Genomic DNA, 18969 nt, shown 5'->3' with positions numbered 1-18969 from the left:
CCTCATAACCAGTCATCTACAACACATTTATTTGTATAATCCAGAAATTATCAGGACCAAAACTGTAGCCATGCCGAGACATTTACTGGCAGCTTTTCCTTCTACCCAAAGGACAAAGTACTTGAGACACTGCCTGTGTGCCTGAAGAGGCATCACACAAAGAAAGTCCCGCCCCCTACTTCCTTCATCTGAGCAAAGAAACGTATTTCCATGCACAGTGCTTAGTGGCTGGGACTCTCCAAAGCAGGGGAAACTTGGAGTTAACCTAATGTATGTAGGTCTGCATCATGATGGTGAACTGAAAGCAGCTAAATGATTTAGCTGGTTTCAACTGACGGTGAATTGAAATCATGATTTAGCTGGTTTCCCTGCAACATTCCTCTCAGGAGCCCACACTTGTCATACCCCATGCCCCAAAGGGATCAGGTGCTCTGGGATGTCTACCTGGAATACCTCCTTGCCTCCTCTGCTAGGCATGGGCTCCAGTAACCACCTGGGCTTTGAAATCACAGTCAGGTACTTCTGCTTCAGGCTGGTCAGTACAGTTTGATTTTCTAGTTCCACAATCTCATCAGGAGTTAGGTCCTCGGGGCACTGCAAAGTTTCCCCAATGTCAACGCGTCCTGTACACAAAGAGAGATACACATGAATGCTTTTCACTTCCATAGCCCAAGGCCTGCCTGTGTGACAACACAGTTACTCAAAGTCACAATCAATAGAAAGATGGCATCAGCAAAATGACAAAAAGGGGGTCAAGTCTTTGTTCCACAGCTTTGATAATGAAACAAAGTCAGTTCAGCGAATGCTGGGAAAGGCAGTGGGGAGGGCTCCAGAAAGGCAGAGGAGAGGGTCTTGTCCTCAGTGAAGCCACACAAGTAAGAGGCGGGTCCAAGCCAGACTGCTGAGGGCAGCGGTTGCAGATTGGAAGGGCACCAGCCACCGCCTGGGAACCTACGGGTGATGCCTACGCAGGTCACCAGGTGACAGGTGCTGATGTCAGAACTCAATCACTCAGAGGTTAGGGGACTCGTCCAGGGTGCCGTGAGTGGTGGGGCTGGGGCAGGCTCGTGAAGCCAGGCAGACAGCCTAACTCTAGAGGCCACCTGACCCATTCAGCAGGCTGGGCTGCTTCTCTTGGTCTCTGGCAGATATATGTGCAACCCGCGCGCACGCACACACACACACACACACACTCACCACACGCACCATGTGCACAGGGACCTGACCCGGCTTCTCACTGCGATCAGAAACAGGAACTGGGGCCCAGAGTGGAGAAACAATTTAGCAGAGCATGTGGAAGCTAGGCCTGCCAACCCCCAGCCCAGGGCCCTCGCCGCCCATTTGGAGGTTTGTCGTCAAAGGAAACTGTGGTGTACACGCTAATCAGTTCAGACGACAACAGAAGGCCCCACACTCCCAAGCAAGATCTTGGGTGGCAGCTCCTGGAGTTGCCTGCGCATTTGGCACATCGTCACTTACCCGCTATCACTCCTCGACCGAACTTTTCCCCTTCTCGGAGCAATGCCTGAATCTGAGCAGGCGTCATCCCGAGCCTCTCCACCAGCAGCTCCCGCCAGGCATCACCTTCCCAGTCCCTGTGAGCAACGTGGATGGCGATGGTACAGTTCCCATAGCTGCTCAGCAGGGGACGCCAGCGCGTCTCCACAGTCTTGACTCCATTCAAGACAAAGCCAGCATAAGGCTGCCGGAAGGAGAGGCAGCCAAACTTCATCTTCGCAAGCTCCAGGGGCCTCCTGTGTGTGGCCTGCCGAAGCACAGAAGCGCGTCACACGCCAGCCCGCCAAGCTCACTGGCAGTGGTCCTGACCTTTCCTCCCGTGTCTCCCAGGTCCCTTAAATCCCACTGACCTTGATGGTCCATTGCTTCCGTGTGTCACTACGCAGTCACTGATGTCTAGCGCCACGGCAGGCCCAAGAAAAGGGGTTGGGACTTGGCTGACTCAGGTCCATCTCATGGAGTCTTTGGGGAGGTCTGGAGTAGGGTGGGGGCAGCTAGAGGAAGGCACAGGCCAGACAGCGTGTGGTCAGTGCTATGACAGAGGTCACCAAGCCCTAGGGAACACAGAGGACAGAGGGGCCCCTCGGCCTAGACAGAGTGGAGAGGCGGGGCTGGTGTTAGCCCTCTTCCAGCACAGAGGAACAGTCCCAGGCTCTGCTTCTCTTCTGTTCCCCCTGCTGTGCCCCGCCAGTACTCTCAGTGCCCTGGCCTTGCTGCCACCAAGGCACTGACCTTCCTGGCTTCTACTGCAGGGCTGCTGAGCCCACATCGTTGATATCCAATCTCAGCTCTGCTCTCAGGATGCACCATGACCTCAGACGGTCCTCAGTCAGGCATCTCCTCCCTACCCCGCTGGGTGCCACCTTCCTCAAGCCCTTTCCCCCACCACTGCATTCCATGTCAGCAGACACCCCTGTCCCTGATGTGAGCTGAAAAAAGAATGAAAATCAGAACAACTGCCACCCCTCCAAAACGCATGCCTTCCACATGCCAGCCTCTGGGATGGCATGATCCTCAGATCATCAAATGGAATCCCCAAGTAACCCAGCAGGGTCAGTGCTACTGCGAGGCCCAGTCTATGGCTGAGGAGAATGAGGCGCCAGCCCACCGTCACACGTGCTCTGACTTCTCACGCCTCTTGCCTGGGTTCCTGTCTCCTGCGTGTGTACCCTGGGAGAGGGTCCCCTCCTCCTGCATGGAGTACAGCCCCGTGCTTCAGAAGGAGCCATGGGCTCGAAGCCAGAACATCAGCCCAGTCAGAGCCTCTCGGGATGTCGCAGAGGCTTCCCGCCCCAGCCATGTCCTCTCCTCTCCCCGTTATTCACCACCCTGCAGCCACACAGGCCTTCCATCCACTGAGGGAACATGCCAAGCTTGTTTCTATCTCAGGGCTTTTGTCTGTTGTGATGGGTTGCATTGTGTTCTCTTAAAATGGGTATGTCCTAAACCTCAGCACCTCAGAATGTGGCCTTATACATAAGGACAGTCATTACTGAGGTGATCAAGCAGAACTGAATTCATTAGGGTTGACCCACATGCAACGTGGCTGGTGTCCTCATGAAAAGGGGGACGTTAGACGGTGACGCACACAGGGAGAACATCATGAGAAAACAGAGGCAGAGATAAGGGAGATGCTTCTACAAGCCGGGGAGTGCCGCTCAGCCAACTGAAGCTAAGAGAGACGGACAGACAAGATTGTCTTTCACAGCCCACAGAACAAACAAATCCGGCCAACACCTGGATTTAAGACTTCCATCCTCCACAACTGTGAGACAAGGAATGTCTGTAGTTTAAGCCAGCCCCTTTATGGTCCTTTGCTTCAGCCATCTTGGCAAACTGCTGTTCCCAATATATCTCCACAGGATAGGGCATGACTCTTCCATTTAACGGCACATCAAGCCCGTTCTTTCCATCTGCCCATCTTCATCTACCTTGTTTTTCACTGCCTGTGTGATATCCCATCGTTGGTCGTCCCACAATTTGCCTGACCATTCCTTCACTGATGGAGAGTAACAAGCTGCTTCCCACTTTTGCCACTAGAAATGACACTTCCACTAACACTCGCCGTGTGAAGACCTGCTGAAGAGAATGCCTCGGCCGCCTAGCACGCCCATCTAAGGTGCTGATATCTGCCAGCAAATGGCCTTCCACAGACTCACCCGTGTACACTCCACCAACCCATCCACGGTGCCATTTCCTCACACACACGTGGCTCTGAGCATCATTATTCTGCTGACGGGTGACAAAATATCACCAGGTTCCTTGGTTCTGGATTACTTCCAACGGAGGCTGAACGTCCCCCACAGGGCCTGGCCAGAGCCATCGGGATATGTGGCTACAGTGAACGTTTGCCTCTTTTCCACAGCTCAGTTTCTCAGCCAACCCTTTTCTCGTCATCACCACAAAATCACAACAAATGTGAACTGGGTGTGTGTGGAATCCCTAGTAAGAGCTCACGTAACTGGAAAGGCAAGAAAGGGGCTGAGTCCCCTCCTACCTGGTGCTGCAGAGAGTACCTGCTTTGCGGCCTGAGGAGGAAGCACTCTTCCACGTAGCTTCTTTACCTGCACAACAAGGAAGACAAGGAAGAAAGGTCATTACATGCATAACAGCAAGGCTGGTTAATGGCCCTAGGAAGGTCATCTCCTTAGCAGGCATTAGAAACCAAGAAGAGCTGGGAGTGCCGCTCTTATGAGTAACACACCTGTGCACCTCACTCACTTTGGTTCTGCTCATCACAGCGATGGGACCCTCGGCACCTGTCTGGGTCAAGGGTCACAGGGTGCACCGGCCCGCAGGGCAGAACATCATTTCAGGAAGTTGAGTCGCATTCCTACAACTGAGCACGCTCCATCCGAGGGGACAAAAATGCCACTGCCCCTCCCATTGTCACTGGGCGAGGGTTTGGGGGGCCTACATCCCATTCCCCTCAGCTTAATTCTGGGTAGGTCACGCTGAGCATGATGCCACAGGCCACAGAGCTGTGCACTGCCTGGCCTCAGGTCCAGGCGAGCTCACAGCAGAGGGTCCAAGCTGGAGGCAGGGAAGACCGGGCCGAGATGGGGTCGGTATGTGTGGAGCAGCACAGGGCTTTACTTTTTTGTCACAGAGTTTCGCTCTTGTCGCCAGGCTGGAGTGCAATGGTGCGATCTCGGCTCACCGAAATCTCCGCCTCCCGGTTCAAGCGATTCTCCTGCCTCAGCCTCTGGAGTAGCTGGGATTCCAGGCATGCGCCACCACGCCCGGCTAAAACTGTTGTATTTTTAGTAGAGACGGGCGTTTCTCCAAGTCGGTCAGGCTGGTCTAGAACTCCGGACCATCCGCCCACCTCGGCCTCCCAAAGTGCTGGGATTACAGGAGTGAGCCACCGCGCCCGGCCCGAACACACAGGATTTCTACTCGCAGACGCATGCCGCGAGTAGACACGCTTAGCAGGAGCGGCGCTGAGACCCTGGCGAGAGCACGGGACAGAAAAGGGTGCCTCGGGCGCGCCCCACACCGGTTCCCAGACTTACATCCAGGGAAACCCCAGCCCTGAGGTGCTGTCCGCAAGACAGCCCAGCACACAGGCTTCCGTACCTTTCAGCCGCGGCCGGTGTTACGGCCTCCGGACCCTGAGAGTCGTCGCGTCCAGGGGCGACTCTGGCTTTTTGCAACAGAAAAACAGTCCTCCGCCTCCCCGCGACCCAGCGAGGCCACCGGAGCCAGGATGATGGGCTCGCAAGCGAGGAGACGTGGGCCGCGGTGAGAACAAAAAGCTCCCGGCTCCTGTCGGGGCTGCAAGGTCGCTCGCTGCCACTGACTCCGGGAAACCAGGGGTTAGTGACAGGTGCTTAACAGTCCGCAATTCTTCCGCTTTCACGCAGCTCCCGTCATCCCTTTCACGAAGAACGTACGGGGGCGCGTAACACGCACGTACGTACACCACGCACATACGCAGAAGGCCCGTACTCAGCCTTGCATATAGACAGCCAAGTCTTTAGAAGAGTGGTCTTCGTGAGGTCACGTAGTGGCGTCATCACGCACTTACGCACACACTGGCCGCCAGGAGACGCTGTTCAGTTTACGGGTCCTACCGCGCGCCAGCCCACCAGGCCAGCAGGGGACCTGGAGACCGGCAGCCTGGACAAACAACCGGAAGGAGGGAAAGGAACCGGAGGGAGGAAAAAGAAGAGGGGCGGGACAAGGCCACGTGGCAAGAGTTTTAAGCTCAGCGCTGAGAGACCAGCAGGGAGGATCTGGGAGAAACCACTCGGGAGGGTCGGGGAGCGGGGGGTAGGGGCTGAGAGGAGGAGGGCAGAGCTAGGGAGGGGAAGGGGCGGGACTGAGATAATCGCTGGGGCGGGGTTGAGTGGGGCGGGAATTAGACGGGGTTGGGGGGCTGGGCGAAACCATTGGGGGTGGGGCCATGGGAGATCTGAGCGAGGCTGCAGGAGATGCTCGCGCACTCCTGAGAACCAGCGCGGGGAGGGAGGGGGCCGGTGAGAGGAGGAGGGTGGGGCTGAAAGAAACCGCTGGGGAGGGGCTGGGGCGGGTCTTTGGAAGCAGAGGCAGGAGAAGTAGGGCGGGGCTTGGGGTGGGGAGGGGCGGGCTCAGAGAAACCGCTGGGGAGGGGTTGGGGGTGGGGTTTTCGCAGCACCCACAGGAGAAGCGAGGCGGGGCTTGGGGGGGCGTGGCTCGGGGAGGGGCGGGGCTGAGAAACTGCTGGGGTGGGGACTGGGGGCGGAGCCTTGGAAGGAGCCACCGGAGAGGGAGGGCGGAGATGGGGATGGGGCGGGGCGAGAGTAACCCTGGGGGTGGGGCATTGGGCGCAGCTGCAGAGACAGGGCGGTGCTTTGGGAGGGGAGGGTCTGAGAGAAACCGCTGGGTAGGGGGCTGAGGGCGGGGCTTTGGAAACCCACAGGAGAAGCAGGGTGGAGCTGGGGGAGAGGCGGGAATCAGGGCGGTGCCGAGAAACGGCTGGGGAGGGAATGGGGGCGGGGCTTTGGAAGTAGCCGCGGGAGGAGCAGGGTGGGGCTAGGGGAGAGGTGGGGCGGGGCTGGGGGCGGGGTCTCGGAAGCGGCCGCGAGAGGAGTGGGGCGGGGCTGGGGGAGAGACTTCTCTGGGGCGGGGTTGGAGCGGGGCTTTTGAAGCAGCCCTGAGAGGAACAGGGCGAGCCTCGGGACGGAGCGGAGCCGAGAGACCCCTGGGGAGGTGCTGGGGGCGGGGCTTTGGAATCCGTGGCGGGAGAAGCAGGTCGAAGCTGTGGAAGAGCTGAGCGAGAAGCAGCTGCCGGAGCACCCCGCGGATCCTGAGAACCAGCTTGGGGGAGCGAAGACTGGGGAGGTGCAGGGGGGTGTCATGAGAAAGCGCTGCAGGAGGGCCTGGTGCATAGCTCAGCTGCCGGGTGGAGCTGAGGGAAAGCCTGGAGGTTCCAGAGGAGGAGCAGGGCGGGGCTGTGCAAAGCGCTGTGGGAGATGGGGCGGGGCTGCGGGAATGAGCTGGGAAAGGAGGAGCCAAGCTAGAGCAAGGCTGGGGTGTGAGCAGGGTTGGGGAGGAGCTAGTGCAGAGCTGGAGGAAAGCTGAAAGATGCTGGGGTGGGCAGAGGGGTAGGAGAACCAGGAAGGGGCCAGAGGAGTTGGAGCTGGGCGTGGAGATGCATGGGGAGTAGGATGGGGCTGTGGGAAAAAGCTGGGAGAAAGAAGCTGAGGGTGGAGCTGCAGCGGGAACTGTGTCAGAGATTCTGGCGGAGCCACCTGCAGGAGGAGGACGTAGCTGTGGGCAGAACTGGTTAGTGCTGGGAGGAGGAGGAGTTGGGGGCGAAGCTGCGGGAGAAGGAGCTAGGAGTCGGAACAGCTGGGGTGGAGCTGCGGGAGAAGCAGCCTGGGCGGAGTCACAGGAGAAAGCTGATGGTGGAGATGCTGGTGGAGCGCAGCAAAACTGGGGTGAAGCTGTGGGCAGAGCTGTGGGAGAAGGCAGGCTGTGCAGCTTGAGGAGCAGGATGGAGCTGGAGGACGGAGCTGAGGCATTTCTGTGCTGCACCCTTAGGCGAGAGTCTAAACTTGCCCCCAGCGACCTAACTGCACCCTCAGAGTCTACCTCCATAGGGCATGGAAGCAGCAAGAAGGGCGGGAACACTTGTCTGGGGTCCCCGCAGCGGTAGGCTGAGTCTTGCAGGGCTGAGCCCCCCAGGCCAGCTTTCCTGTGTCCTAGCAACTCTGTCAGTGCTTGCCAATGGGATCTGGAGGGACTGTCTTTTTAACGCCTCTTTTGCAGGTGTTGAGAAGCATCCCCACTCTTAATGTCCTGCCGCCCCTCCGACCTAAGTCGCCCAACACACAGCCCAACTTTCCCTGGCGAACTTGCTTTTCAAACTGTCTTTTCCATCTCAGTCAGGGCTCAGGTTCCGCAGCGCCGGCATGCTGTGCTCCTTTGTCCCTCCGCTTACCCAGTCCCCCACGTGGACTTCATAACCAAGTTCCAGAAGTGCCCGATGAGACCAAACTGCTCCTCTTCCTGCATCCCCGCTGCTACTTCCTGAGTTCAGGCCTCATGGTCTGGAGCCTGCACTATTCCATGAGCCTCCTGACCAACCTGGAGGCCGCTGTCTTTCCTCCCTTGGGTCTGTCCTCCACACTCTTTCAGTTTAGTTTCTAAGTCACAAATCTGTCCCTAGCAATCCTCTACTGAAACCCCTGCCAGGCCTTCTCAGGTTGAAGTCCTAACAGCTCAGGGAGTCGGCCCAGCTCTCTCCACCCTTAAGCCGAACACTCCCTGGCTTCACGCTGTGCAGTTTAGTCACAGGTCGCCATCAGCCTGCTGCCCCAGGTCTCCCTGCTTTGCAGCGGCGGTTCCCATGGCCTTGTCCTGGTGCACTCCTGGCCTCCTCCAAGGCACGACTTCAATGTCACCTTCATGGTCCCACCACAGTGTTAGGGACTTTTGTCTCCAGTTCTAATAGCATTTTTAACCTCCCCCCTCCCCACCCCACATTAGGCTCTTGGAACCCAGGGTGGTAATTGCAGTGTAAGAGTCTGTGGGTGCCGCGTGTTCTCTGAGTTCCTTGAAGGCAAGGACGGTGTTTTACTTATTGCTGAAACTGGGTGCCCAGAACACAGCATCTGCTTAGTAAGTGTTGAATCAGCAAAGGGCGGCTTTCTTGTCTTTTCTAGTGAGATGCACCTACTTCTCCTTGGAGAAACTTGAGGAAGCAGGAATGCTGGAGGTGAGGAGGAGAGGGTCCCCCTTTATGGGATGTAAGCCTCAGGGCGGCAAGGGACCTTCAGATCACCAGTTCCAATTCCCATCCGTGCTAGCATCCCCTCCTGGGCTCCTTCCCCCCAGAATGGTTGCCGGCTTCTGCCGGACACCCCGGAACCTGCTGGGAGTGGTTCCACACCATGAGTGAGGATCCCCGAGATGTTGGGTTGCCGCTCTTCCTCCCGTGGCCTCTTGTTTGAAGAACTACAACTCACCTAATGAGCTGGATATTCACATATGGCTGCTAGCAGGGAAGCCCGTGGTGGCTACATAAGGGCTCCGTTTTCCAACTCTCCCAGCTGCCCTGCTCTCCTGGGTGTGCTGGGCAGTGGGGTTAGTGCGCACGTTAGTGCACATTCTCCCTGGGTGGCAGCAAACAGCAGAGGTCTGATCTGTGGTCAGATGAGGAGAAGTCAAAGAAAAGCAGCTGCAGCCGTGAGTGGGCCTAGAAAGAATGGCATCACCAGGTCAGGTAGGGATGAGGGTGGTGTTTGGCTACCCCTGAGAAAGGGACCAGATGGCACCTGAGTCTTGATTTTCATTCTCAATAGCAAGTCAGCACCAAACCCGAAAACGCTCTGATTTCTGACCTCACTCCTCCCATTTACGATGTCCTGGCAGGAACAAGACTTTCCCCTCCCTCTCTGTTAGTCTCTCAGCAAGTCAGGCCACCCTTCACCTCCCCAGACCCGTCCTGCTCCTGCCTTCCCCTGTGGGGCCCTCGGAGGGGTTCTCTGGAGCCCCAGGCAGGCAACTGCGGGCATGGGGGGGCCTTCTCGGGTTCCTTGCTGTGCTCCCATGAAACCGCTGTGCCTGGCTGCACCCCACTAGCACACACTCAGCTGACCCCATCTCCTGGGGCCAGGAGTGTTTCTCCTCCTCAAGGTCTGCTTGCTTCTTCAGGCCTTGCTTGCATCCCCATCGTGCCACACGTCGTGTCTCTTCTAGGAAGTCCTTGTGTTTTCCAAAGATCTTGCTTTGCAGCTGATGGCACCCCATGCCAGCCTCCCACCCTAGGTTACTGCCGCCTTCCTGAAACCACAGTCCCCTCTCAGAGTCTTCCTTCCCTCTCATCCCTGGGAGCCCCCTGCAGAGCTCCCTGTCCATCTCGCTGGCCTTCTGAGCCTTGCCTCTGCCTTTCTTATTCCTCTCCTTGCCTCACCCCGCCCCGCCTCTCCTCTCCACCGTTGTGGCAGGCTAGCCTCCCTGGCTACAGCTGTCCCTTGGGAATGTGCTGTCCCCTTCCCTCTCTGTGCTCAGCATCCCTGGCTGTTCAGTCCATCTCTTCCATCATGTGCTTCCCTAGGGAAGCATTATTTTTTTCTCAGCATGATTTCTATGCGACTGTTCCCATTTTCTGAGCCTGTCACCCCGTTCCTCTTCCCTTGCCTCCCTGCTGACACTTTCCAGAGGGCAGCCACCCTCTCCTCACTGTGCTGCTTTGACTCTGAGGCCCAGGAGGAAGTCACCCTCCGCCCAAGAGGGTTCGTGTGTGATCCTGCCTAGGGTTATGGGGCACGGCCAGTCCGGGACCACTTTGACACTAATTCCTGGTTTCCCTTCAGATGCTTCTTGGTCAGCCTGCTTTCCTCATCTAGGAAATGGCTTTTACCCACTTTTCTATTGAGTGACTTGCCTCGTCGGTATGGAGCTGTAGGAGCTCTTTCTGAATGCTGCTGTAGGGCTGTGGAGGCCCCACAGGGTCGTGGGGTGTCCCTTATGCTGTGTTGAGGTGCAGGGTCAGAGAAGTAAAGAGACAGGACATTGAAGAACTGGCAAAGAGCATCTGGACCCGGGGGGCCATGCCACCTGTGAGCAGAGATCAGCGACAGCCCCCAAATGCCCAAGAGCATCTGTATTTATTAGGTAGAAGCAGGGGGCAGGGTCGTGCGTGAGGCTTAGTATAGGTTTAGTAATTACTATACTATAGGCTTAGTAATAGGGCATACATAATCACGTGAGTCACAAGCAAGGGGGGGCCACCCCATTATGTCACCTGGGCAGAGAGGTGGGCCGTGCATAGCAGGGGGCCGTGCCGTGCATAGTAGTAGAGGGTCATGTGCAGAAAAGGGGTCCACCCCCATTAGGTCACCGAGGCAAGGAGGTGGGCTGTGTGCAACAGGTGTCATGCACCACACTTCTTATCTGGGGGCTGGAGACTTCAAAGGATTTCTAATAGAAGGATGCTGTAAGCTTAATGCAATGGGAACTGACAGACTAGTGCTCTTCTTTTAAGATATTTATGGGAGGCTGATTTGAGCTAGCACAGAAGTAAGAAAAGACTGACAGGGTATACAGCTGCCGTGACTGGTCACGCCAGAGGGGTTCTACTCCCTCGGTTACTTCCAGGATCTCAGGCCTGAGGCCTACTTTCCACAGGAACTGGATGCAAGGTACTACAACTCCTTTTTCAGGAGGAGAGGCTCTTGCTCCAAGCCTGCCATACGGCATACGCCCTTTCAGGCAGGGATGCCACCGCCTGGATCTTTGGTTCTTGTCCTGGTCTGGCTGTTTTCCCATGTACTGCTTCTGTTCTGTGACTGCTCTAGGCATTCCTCCTCCAACAAACTGCTATATGGTTATATAGAAGGATTATATATGTCAGCACTAAATGTGTCAGTACAGCTCCGACTACAATATCTATCTGATTATATAGAAAGATTACATAGAACTAAGTATGCCAGATATAAGTATTAAGTGGGATTATATAAACTAGATATATGTAAGCAGCAAGTTATACTTCAAGCACTAATTCTTCTCTGCCTCCTTTTTTCCTCCTCCGTCTCTCTTCCTCTTCCTTCATATATTATGTGAACTAATATATGATTATATATGAAGGATTATATAAAGGAAACAGCTGAGCAGTAGCACTATAAACTAAGATATTCTTCAGGCACTAGTTGTGCCTGGGGTCTGAACAGTTCTCCTTCCTCGGTGCCCATGGGGAGTGTGACCCACATTCTGCCTCTCGCCTCATGTTGGTTTTCATATTGCAGAGACCTCGTCGGCTCAGAGGCTTGTTCCTCTGCCTCTTTGCAGGGCTATTTTGGACTCAGTATTCACCTAAGCCTTCCAAATTGTAAGTAACCCCAGAGGTCATGGAGTGTCCCGTGGCCCCTCCGTCTGGAGGCTGTGACCCCTCCCCAAGGAGGAGGCCCTCACATGCATCCAGCACCCCGCCCATTAGATCAGAGAGGGCTCCCTTCTTTGCCTTCTTGCACCCATCTGTCCACCTTTTAGTTTTCCTTTTCTCCCCTGGACTCACACAGGGTCGCAGGAACATGGTGTATAGCAGGAGGAGAGAGGTAAAGTGGAGGATTAGGAGCTGGAGGGGGAAAAGAGGAGGAGGAGGGGGAAGAGACGGAGCCAGTTAGAGGAGGGGAGGAGGAGGAGGAGAGGAGGAGATGAGACCGAGGAGAAGAGGTGAAGGAAGAGAGGAGCATGCAGACAAGAGGAGAGGAGGAGATGGAAAAGAGGAGGAGGAGCAGCGAAGGAGGAAGAAGAGGAAGAGGACTAGAAGAACAAGTGAGGAGGAGCGGGGAGTAGGGGGAGAAGGAGGAGAGGGGAAGGAAAAGGCGAAGGAGGGGCAGATCTGGAGGAGAGGAGGCGGGGGAGAGGAGGAGATGAGAAGGAGGAGGAGAAAATGAGAGGAGAGGGATGGGGGAGGAGGAAGAGAGAAGAACAGAAGGAGGAGAGGAGGAGGAGGTGGAGGTAGGAGGATGGAGAGGAAGGGAGAAGGAGGGGAATACCAGGATGAGGGAGGAAAGGAGGAGAGGTGTAGGAGGAAGAGGAGCAGAGGAGAGGAGGGCGGGAGGAAGAGGAAGAGAGATGGAGGAGGAAAAACGGAGGCAGAGAAGAGGAGAAAGAGAAGAGGAGGAGGTGGCAGAAAGGAGGACCAGGAGAGGAGGACGAGAGGAGAATGAGAAGCAGAGGAGAGGAGAGGAGGAGGAGGAGGAGTGGATAAGAGGGGCAGAGGAAAAGGAGGAGGAGGGGAGGAGGTGGGGAGGAGTGGAGAAGAGAGGAGGGGAACAGAGTTGGAGGAGGTAGAAGAGAGAGGGAGAGGAGAAGGAGGAAAGGAGGAGAGAAGGAAACGAGGAGAAAAGTAGGAGGGAGAAGAGAGAAGAGGAGAGGATGAGGAGGAGGGGAGGAGAAGGAGAGCCCGAGGCGGGGAGGAGGAGGAGGAAGAAAGGAAGACAGGAGGTGGAGAGGAGGAAGAGAGAATTAGGAGGGGAGGAAGACGGGAGGAGAGGAGGTGAGGAGGAGGAAGAGGAGGAGGCTACAGCAGCCTTATCAGGCTCCAGTTCTTGGTGCACCCTGTTCTGCGAGACACTCTCCTGTGGTCCGCGCTGGCCTGCAGGGGATCCCCATGCTGAACCTCTGAGGGATGCTGGCACCCTCTCTCCAGCACATTCCCGATGCCCTTGCTGAAGCATGTGTCCTCAGGGCCCTCTCCTGAAACATGATCCTCCGGGGTGTCTTCTGGCCTCACCTCTTCTGTCCAGGTCCAGCAAGCTCACGTTGCTTAGCCTTTGAATCCCTTTCTTCACCGTCTGCAGTGACAATCCGGGCCTTTCACCGTCACTCAGGCATGGACCATCGCTGTTGCCCATCCCATGCCATCAACAGGTTTGCCCCATCCCTTCGGCTCCCTGCCGGGGCATTGGGTTGTGTTTAGCAGCAGAGTGTCTCCAAGTCCCTGACCTAGTCTTCGTTTTCAGCACCCACGGGTTGAGCTGCATCCGGGTCCCATCCCGCAGGGACACCCCCGGCCGCTGCAGGTGCGTGCTGATCCTGCAGCTCCTCAGGGGTGTCATCCCTTTCCCCCTTACCAGGCCCAGCACATCCTGCCCGCGCGGCACTGTGCTGCAGCTTCCCTCTGGTCGCGGGTCTGGCAGTCGGCTCACCAATTCCTCCAGCTTCTATGGGACTCTCCGGGTGTTAGCACTGCAAGTTCCTCAGCAAACTGGGACGGTCGGTCACCTACCTGGCAGCCAGTGATAAGGTGAGGGCCACCCCTGGGAGGGAGGACACCTGTGGGGAACATTCTTGTGTGATTTATTTCTCCTTCGGGGTAGGGTGCCTACACTGGCTCTTGCTGGGCTGATGCTGCAGACTGAGAAGTTTCAAGAGCATCTGGGGAGATTAGATATTCAGAGATATTCTCCTAGATGTCCCTGTTCCATGTATCAGGGACGCAGCTTTCCCCAACAGGGCCTGCGTCGTTGGCATGACAGACCTGCCTTGGTTGAGCATTCAGTTGTCTTTGGAGTTCAGCCACCTTAGCAAGTCCTGAGTTTGTTCTTCAGATTTTGCTGCTCACCCATTGCCTGGATCGGGGGCTACTTTGTAAACCACCAGGAAGACTCTAGTGCTTCTGCTTAATTTTTAGACGTTTGTTAACTGCCTTTGGCTTCTCATTAATCCCGTGTGGGTCATCCAGGCAACGTAGTCACTACCATCCACTCCCTGAGTTTCCATTTCCAGACATCCGCCCTGCCTGGGTCTCCTCACCTGCCAGGGACTTCCTCTTCACAAGCTGCCCGTCCCATCAAAAGTTCTAACACCAAAGATCTAGCAACTAGGCTGCCATTTTGTGCCTGGAGCCAACTGCATGCCACCTATGTCCAAAGATGGGAACCTCGTTGCCTGCTGGGCAGTTGCAGGGTGGTCCTGTACCAAGACTCCATCGTATGACTTGCTGTCTTGGACCACTCTGGAATCCACTGTTTCAGATTGGGTCCTCCAGGAAGCAGACCATGCGAGGGAGTTGGCAGGGCCAGAGGTTTACCAGGGCTAACTTGCACTCAGGAAAGGGACAGGGAGGAAGCAGGGCTGGAGAGCAGGTTGGGGCCAGACCTGACAGTCTCGAGCAGCCCAACAGGGAGGTATGGAGCAAGGGTTGCCCATTAGAGGGGCCTGCATTGGGCATGGGTGGTGGGGTCCACATGGTACCTGGCCCACAGCAGGCTCTGCAATCCATCTTAACTGACTGGATGAATTAATGCCAAGGCAGGGCGCTCTGGAGAGCGGTTATGTGCTGAGCAGCACAGGGAAGGGCCCAGCATCTGTCTTTGCACAGTCAGAACTGTGCTGTGCCCTGCAACAGGCCACCCGAGAGCTGCTTTGAGCTTGAATGTGCATTAGACGACTCTCAGGGGCACGAAGGTTTGCTGGCAGGGCGCCTCGTGACCTGTTGGTATTATGTGAGCACAGCCTGGCAGGAGAGGGCAGATCTCAGCACAAAGTATCATGTCAAAAAGCAGATCGAAGCCCAGCCCCCTCCTGGCAGAGGCTCCTTGAGTGCAGGTGCACACTCATGCCTTTGTTACTTGTAAGGGGGCATCTGACAGGCAGAAGGAATTAGGTGAATGGGAAGAGGGAGGGACTGCTCACTCTGGGCAAGGGTCTGGGGGAGGCTTCTCAGAGGAGGGGGTGTTTGAACGGGGTCTTGAAGGTCAAAAGGGTTTTGTTAGGTGGAAAATGGGGGAGGGACAGCCTGTAAGAGTTAGGTACATTCAGGGAGCCCAGAGGTTTGTGGCTGGACCAGACCCATTTGTAAAGTGAAGTCGTGGGAGAAGAGGCTGGGAAACTAGGTTGGGTCCAACTCCTAAAGGCTCACGGAAGGAGTGTGGGCTGCACACTGGGTGCAGCAGGTGAGTGTCCTCACTTGCGTTGCACTGTCAGCATTTTAAAAAGGCAAACCGTGGCTCTCTTACAGAGAAGAATTCATTGATTCGCTCATGAGGCCAGTAAGTCATCTGGGCTAGAGGTGGGTGGGGAAATGATAGGAGTGCAAGTGTCATCTGCAATCACAGCAAAACTGCCCTTGTTTTCTTACCTCTCATTTAGATATTTCAGTGCTTGCTCATGTCCCCTGCTCTCTCCTCATTCCTCCCTTCCCAGCTATACTACTTTTGGAGAGATTTTGTCTTTGTAAAATGACTGTTAGTCTTATCAAATTAATCCCAAAGTAGTACCATCAGTTTTCCTCTAAAATACCAACAAGACCCCTGCTTGAAACTGCTTGTACAGTAGGGACAGAGAAGAGTCTGTGAGAATCGACGTATTCTGACCACTCCTACTGTGTGCTCAGAGAGAGTTCAACACAGCTCTCCTGCTGGTGTCTCCTCTGTAGTAAAGCAAAGGTAACTTTCCTGCAAGGCTTTGAAGCTTACAGCTGCTGGCCCTTGGGTTTTTGTGTTGTGTTCAGAGTCAGCAAGAGTGCCTCTCCAACTCCCTTTTCTCATCCCAATGTGACACTGAATTGTTCACAGGCTCCTGGGACCACATTATCATTCTCTTCACTCGAGAGATGAGGATGCTGAGATTCAGAGAAGGGAAGTGATTTGCCTCCGCTGGTACCGTAAGTGTTCAAGGCAGGACTCAACCAGTCTTTCTAACCCTTGCTGTGGTGATTTGATCTCTCTACCCACAGGATGGTGGTGGAATGGTGGAATATGGTACCTAGAAGGCCCTTTGTAGCTCAAGACGCATTTGATGCTGTGACTGTTTGGGGATTCAGTGCTGGCCAGTTTAAGAGGTTGTGTCTCTTAGCTGTCTCTGGCTCCTGGTTTGCCCAGTTTAATTCCATGCCTGCCCAGCAAAGCTTCTCTCTGTCTGTGGTTTCAAGAAGCCTGACATTTCTGAATTAGTCCCCCCGTCCACCTAATATCAACAGAATCTCCTGGTACATCCTTCTGGGTCAGCCATGGAAAAGCCAGCTCTGTTGTTTTGGTCCTTGGGTTGTGCCCCAGGTTAGGAAGGTGACTCTTCACGGTGCCTCTCCCATGCTAGGTCACATGCAGGTCACAGATTCCCTGGTAAATTTTGCACCATGTTTATCTGGAATTTGTCTTAATTTCCTTGCCGTTGTTTCTGATTGTGTACTCTCTCCCCTTCTGTCTCATTATCTGGGCTCCAAGTCTTTTCTCAGTGTTTGGTTTCTCTTCTGTAGGTCTCTAGACCCTATGCAAGTACACAGTGAAGTGAATGAAGTTTAAGATAAAGCTTCAGTGTCTCTTGCTTGCACAGCCCTGGGAGCCCTAGCATTTTACAGTTGTATGGTTTGGAAAATCTACAGAAGATATTTTAACCATGGTTGGTTCAGGGAACCTTTCTTTCCACTATTCTGTCTCCATCCCTCTTGCCTGTGTGTTGGGTAGCAATGCAATGACAATGGTCATATTGGGAATTCAACTAAGGGGACATTAAGTTGGGATTTATTTAGTTTAGGATATATTTTTGAGCTATCTTTTAGGGATCCACAAGCAATTCCATGTGTTTCCCAGTTATTGCCAGCTGCCCTGTATTGGAATAGCCTTCAGGAATGCTTCTGCTTACTGTGCTGATGCATCCAGTGTTAGGACAAAAGGGGTGAGGCTGGAGGGTACATTGTACTGTCACTGTGACTTGCAGCACTTGGCATCAGGGGTATGTTGGCAGTAGAGGAAAATCAAGATTCACAATGTACAGCACCAGAAGGTAGTCCGTGGAAAAATCTTCCAGTCATCAATCAGATGTGTAAATTTGTAAGTGAAGGATTCCATTTTCATTGAAAAGCAAAAGTGCTCTCTCTCTCGTCAGAAATATACCCAGCACCCACTTTATGTAATTGTAAATACAAGAGACATTGATTTGCACATGTGTATGGGGGTTTTGTGAAACGGCATTTTTCAGAATTCCTGTGATTGTAGGACACAGACCTGTAGAAAGACTAGAAACATTGAATAGTAGGCAGAAGAGTTCATGTAACAGTCCTGTGTTGTGTGTAATCCCCTAGCCGGGCACTGAGGAAGGAGAGCTAAGCAGATCCCCGGCACAATTAGTGCCTGAAGAATATCTTAGTTTTTTTTATTGCATTTTAGGTTTTGGGGTACATGTGAAGAACTTGTTGCATAGGTACACACATGGCAGTGTGATTTGCTGCCTTCCTTCCCTTCACGTATATCTGACATTTCTCCCCATGCTGTCTCTCCCCACCTCCCCACCCCCCCGTTCCTCCCCCATTTCCCCCCAACAGACCCCAGTGTGTAGTGCTCCCCTCCCTGTGTCCATGTGTTCTCATTGTTCAACACCCGCCTATGAGTGAGAATATGCGGTGTTTGATTTTTCTGCTCTTGTGTCAGTTTGCTGAGAATGATGGTTTCCAGGTTCATCCATGTCCCTACAAAGGACATGAACTATATAGCGTTATTACTCAGTTATTTCCTTTATGTATTTCTTTATATATAATCATGTATTAGTTTATAGTCAGAATAATTCGTGCCTGAAGAATATCTTACTACTCAGTTATTTCCATATATATGCACCTATATATAATTATATCTTAGTTCATAGTCAGAGGAATGCCTCGAGCAGACACGGTACAGAGCATGAATAATGGGATAAAAGCAGCTATACATATATAAGCATATGTTGCTTATAGTCAGAGGAATGTCTAGAGCAGACATGGTGCCGAGCATAATTTAAGGGAAAAATAGTTATACCAGGGCAAGAATCTGGCCCAGGAGGCAGCGTTCAGTATTGTAAAGATACCCACTGTATGGCAGGCTTGGAGCAAGAGCCTCTCCTCCTGAAAAAGGAGTCATAGTACCTTGCATCCAGTTCTTGTGAAAGGCCACCCTCAGACCAGCAGTCCCGCGAGCATCCGAGGGCTTAAAACCATTCTGGTATAATTGCGCCTTGGTGACTGTATAACTTGTCAGCTCTCTAGCTACTGTGCTGATTCAGATCATCCTCCTATAGAAATCACTGGAAGCTGCCAGCAGGTGGCTGTGGAACTTGTCAGCTCTGTTGCTGCTCAAAGCATCCTCCTATAGAATTCCTTAGAAGTAGCCTGCCCCTAGATGGAGATATTGCACACTGCACCTTCTTCACTGTGCACGGCCCACCTCCTTGTCTCAGTGACTTAATGGGGGTGGACCCCTTGCTGCACACTGCCCACCTCCTAGCCTAGGTGACCTAATGGGGGTGGACCCCTTGCTTATCGCTCACGTGAATGTCTTGATCCTATCACTGTCCTTAAAGATGACCTCACTCACTACCCTTCCTCCCGACCTATACCCAATATACACAGACACTTCTGGATGTTCAGGGCCTCACCTGTCTCTGCTTGTAAGTGGCGTGGCCCCCCGAGCCCAGCTGTCTTTTCCAGTCCTTCTGTGTCCTGTCTCTTTACTTTTCGGATCCAGTGCCTCAGCACAGTGATAGGGG

The 18969-nt window shown here is 54.3% G+C and overlaps 2 protein-coding genes across 7 annotated transcripts in view; one reads left to right on the top strand and one right to left on the bottom strand.

Annotated features, from left to right (window-relative positions):
* The window catches only part of LOC101029685 (protein EOLA1), a 128388-nt gene that overhangs the window by 1289 nt on the left and 108130 nt on the right, over positions 1 to 18969 (bottom strand). For 2 of the 6 annotated variants that reach the window (XR_012515765.1, XM_039464014.2), the window contains exons 1-5: positions 5098 to 5792; positions 4016 to 4082; positions 1869 to 2012; positions 1480 to 1765; positions 445 to 623 (exon numbers count right to left, since the gene is read on the bottom strand). Coding sequence is in view for 5 of the 6 variants with exons in the window: in XM_039464014.2 (XP_039319948.2) it covers positions 445 to 623; positions 1480 to 1732 (432 nt within the window). In the remaining variant the exon portion in view is untranslated. The other 4 variants (XM_039464015.2, XM_074392146.1, XM_074392144.1 and 1 more) reach the window with 4 other exon arrangements.
* The window catches only part of LOC141582684 (uncharacterized), a 40271-nt gene continuing 27920 nt past the window's right edge, over positions 6619 to 18969 (top strand). The window contains exons 1-6 of the mRNA XM_074391417.1: positions 6619 to 7287; positions 8670 to 8722; positions 11754 to 11836; positions 13314 to 13383; positions 13590 to 13759; positions 16032 to 16120. Coding sequence (XP_074247518.1) covers positions 7158 to 7287; positions 8670 to 8722; positions 11754 to 11836; positions 13314 to 13383; positions 13590 to 13759; positions 16032 to 16120 — 595 coding nt within the window. The 5' untranslated portion in view covers positions 6619 to 7157. The remainder of the gene's footprint in view (positions 7288 to 8669; positions 8723 to 11753; positions 11837 to 13313; positions 13384 to 13589; positions 13760 to 16031; positions 16121 to 18969) is intronic.

Source organism: Saimiri boliviensis, chromosome X, assembly GCF_048565385.1.
Source record: "Saimiri boliviensis isolate mSaiBol1 chromosome X, mSaiBol1.pri, whole genome shotgun sequence".
In the NCBI taxonomy this organism is placed as follows: Eukaryota; Metazoa; Chordata; class Mammalia; order Primates; family Cebidae; genus Saimiri; species Saimiri boliviensis.
This window is presented reverse-complemented; position numbering and strand designations above follow the sequence as displayed.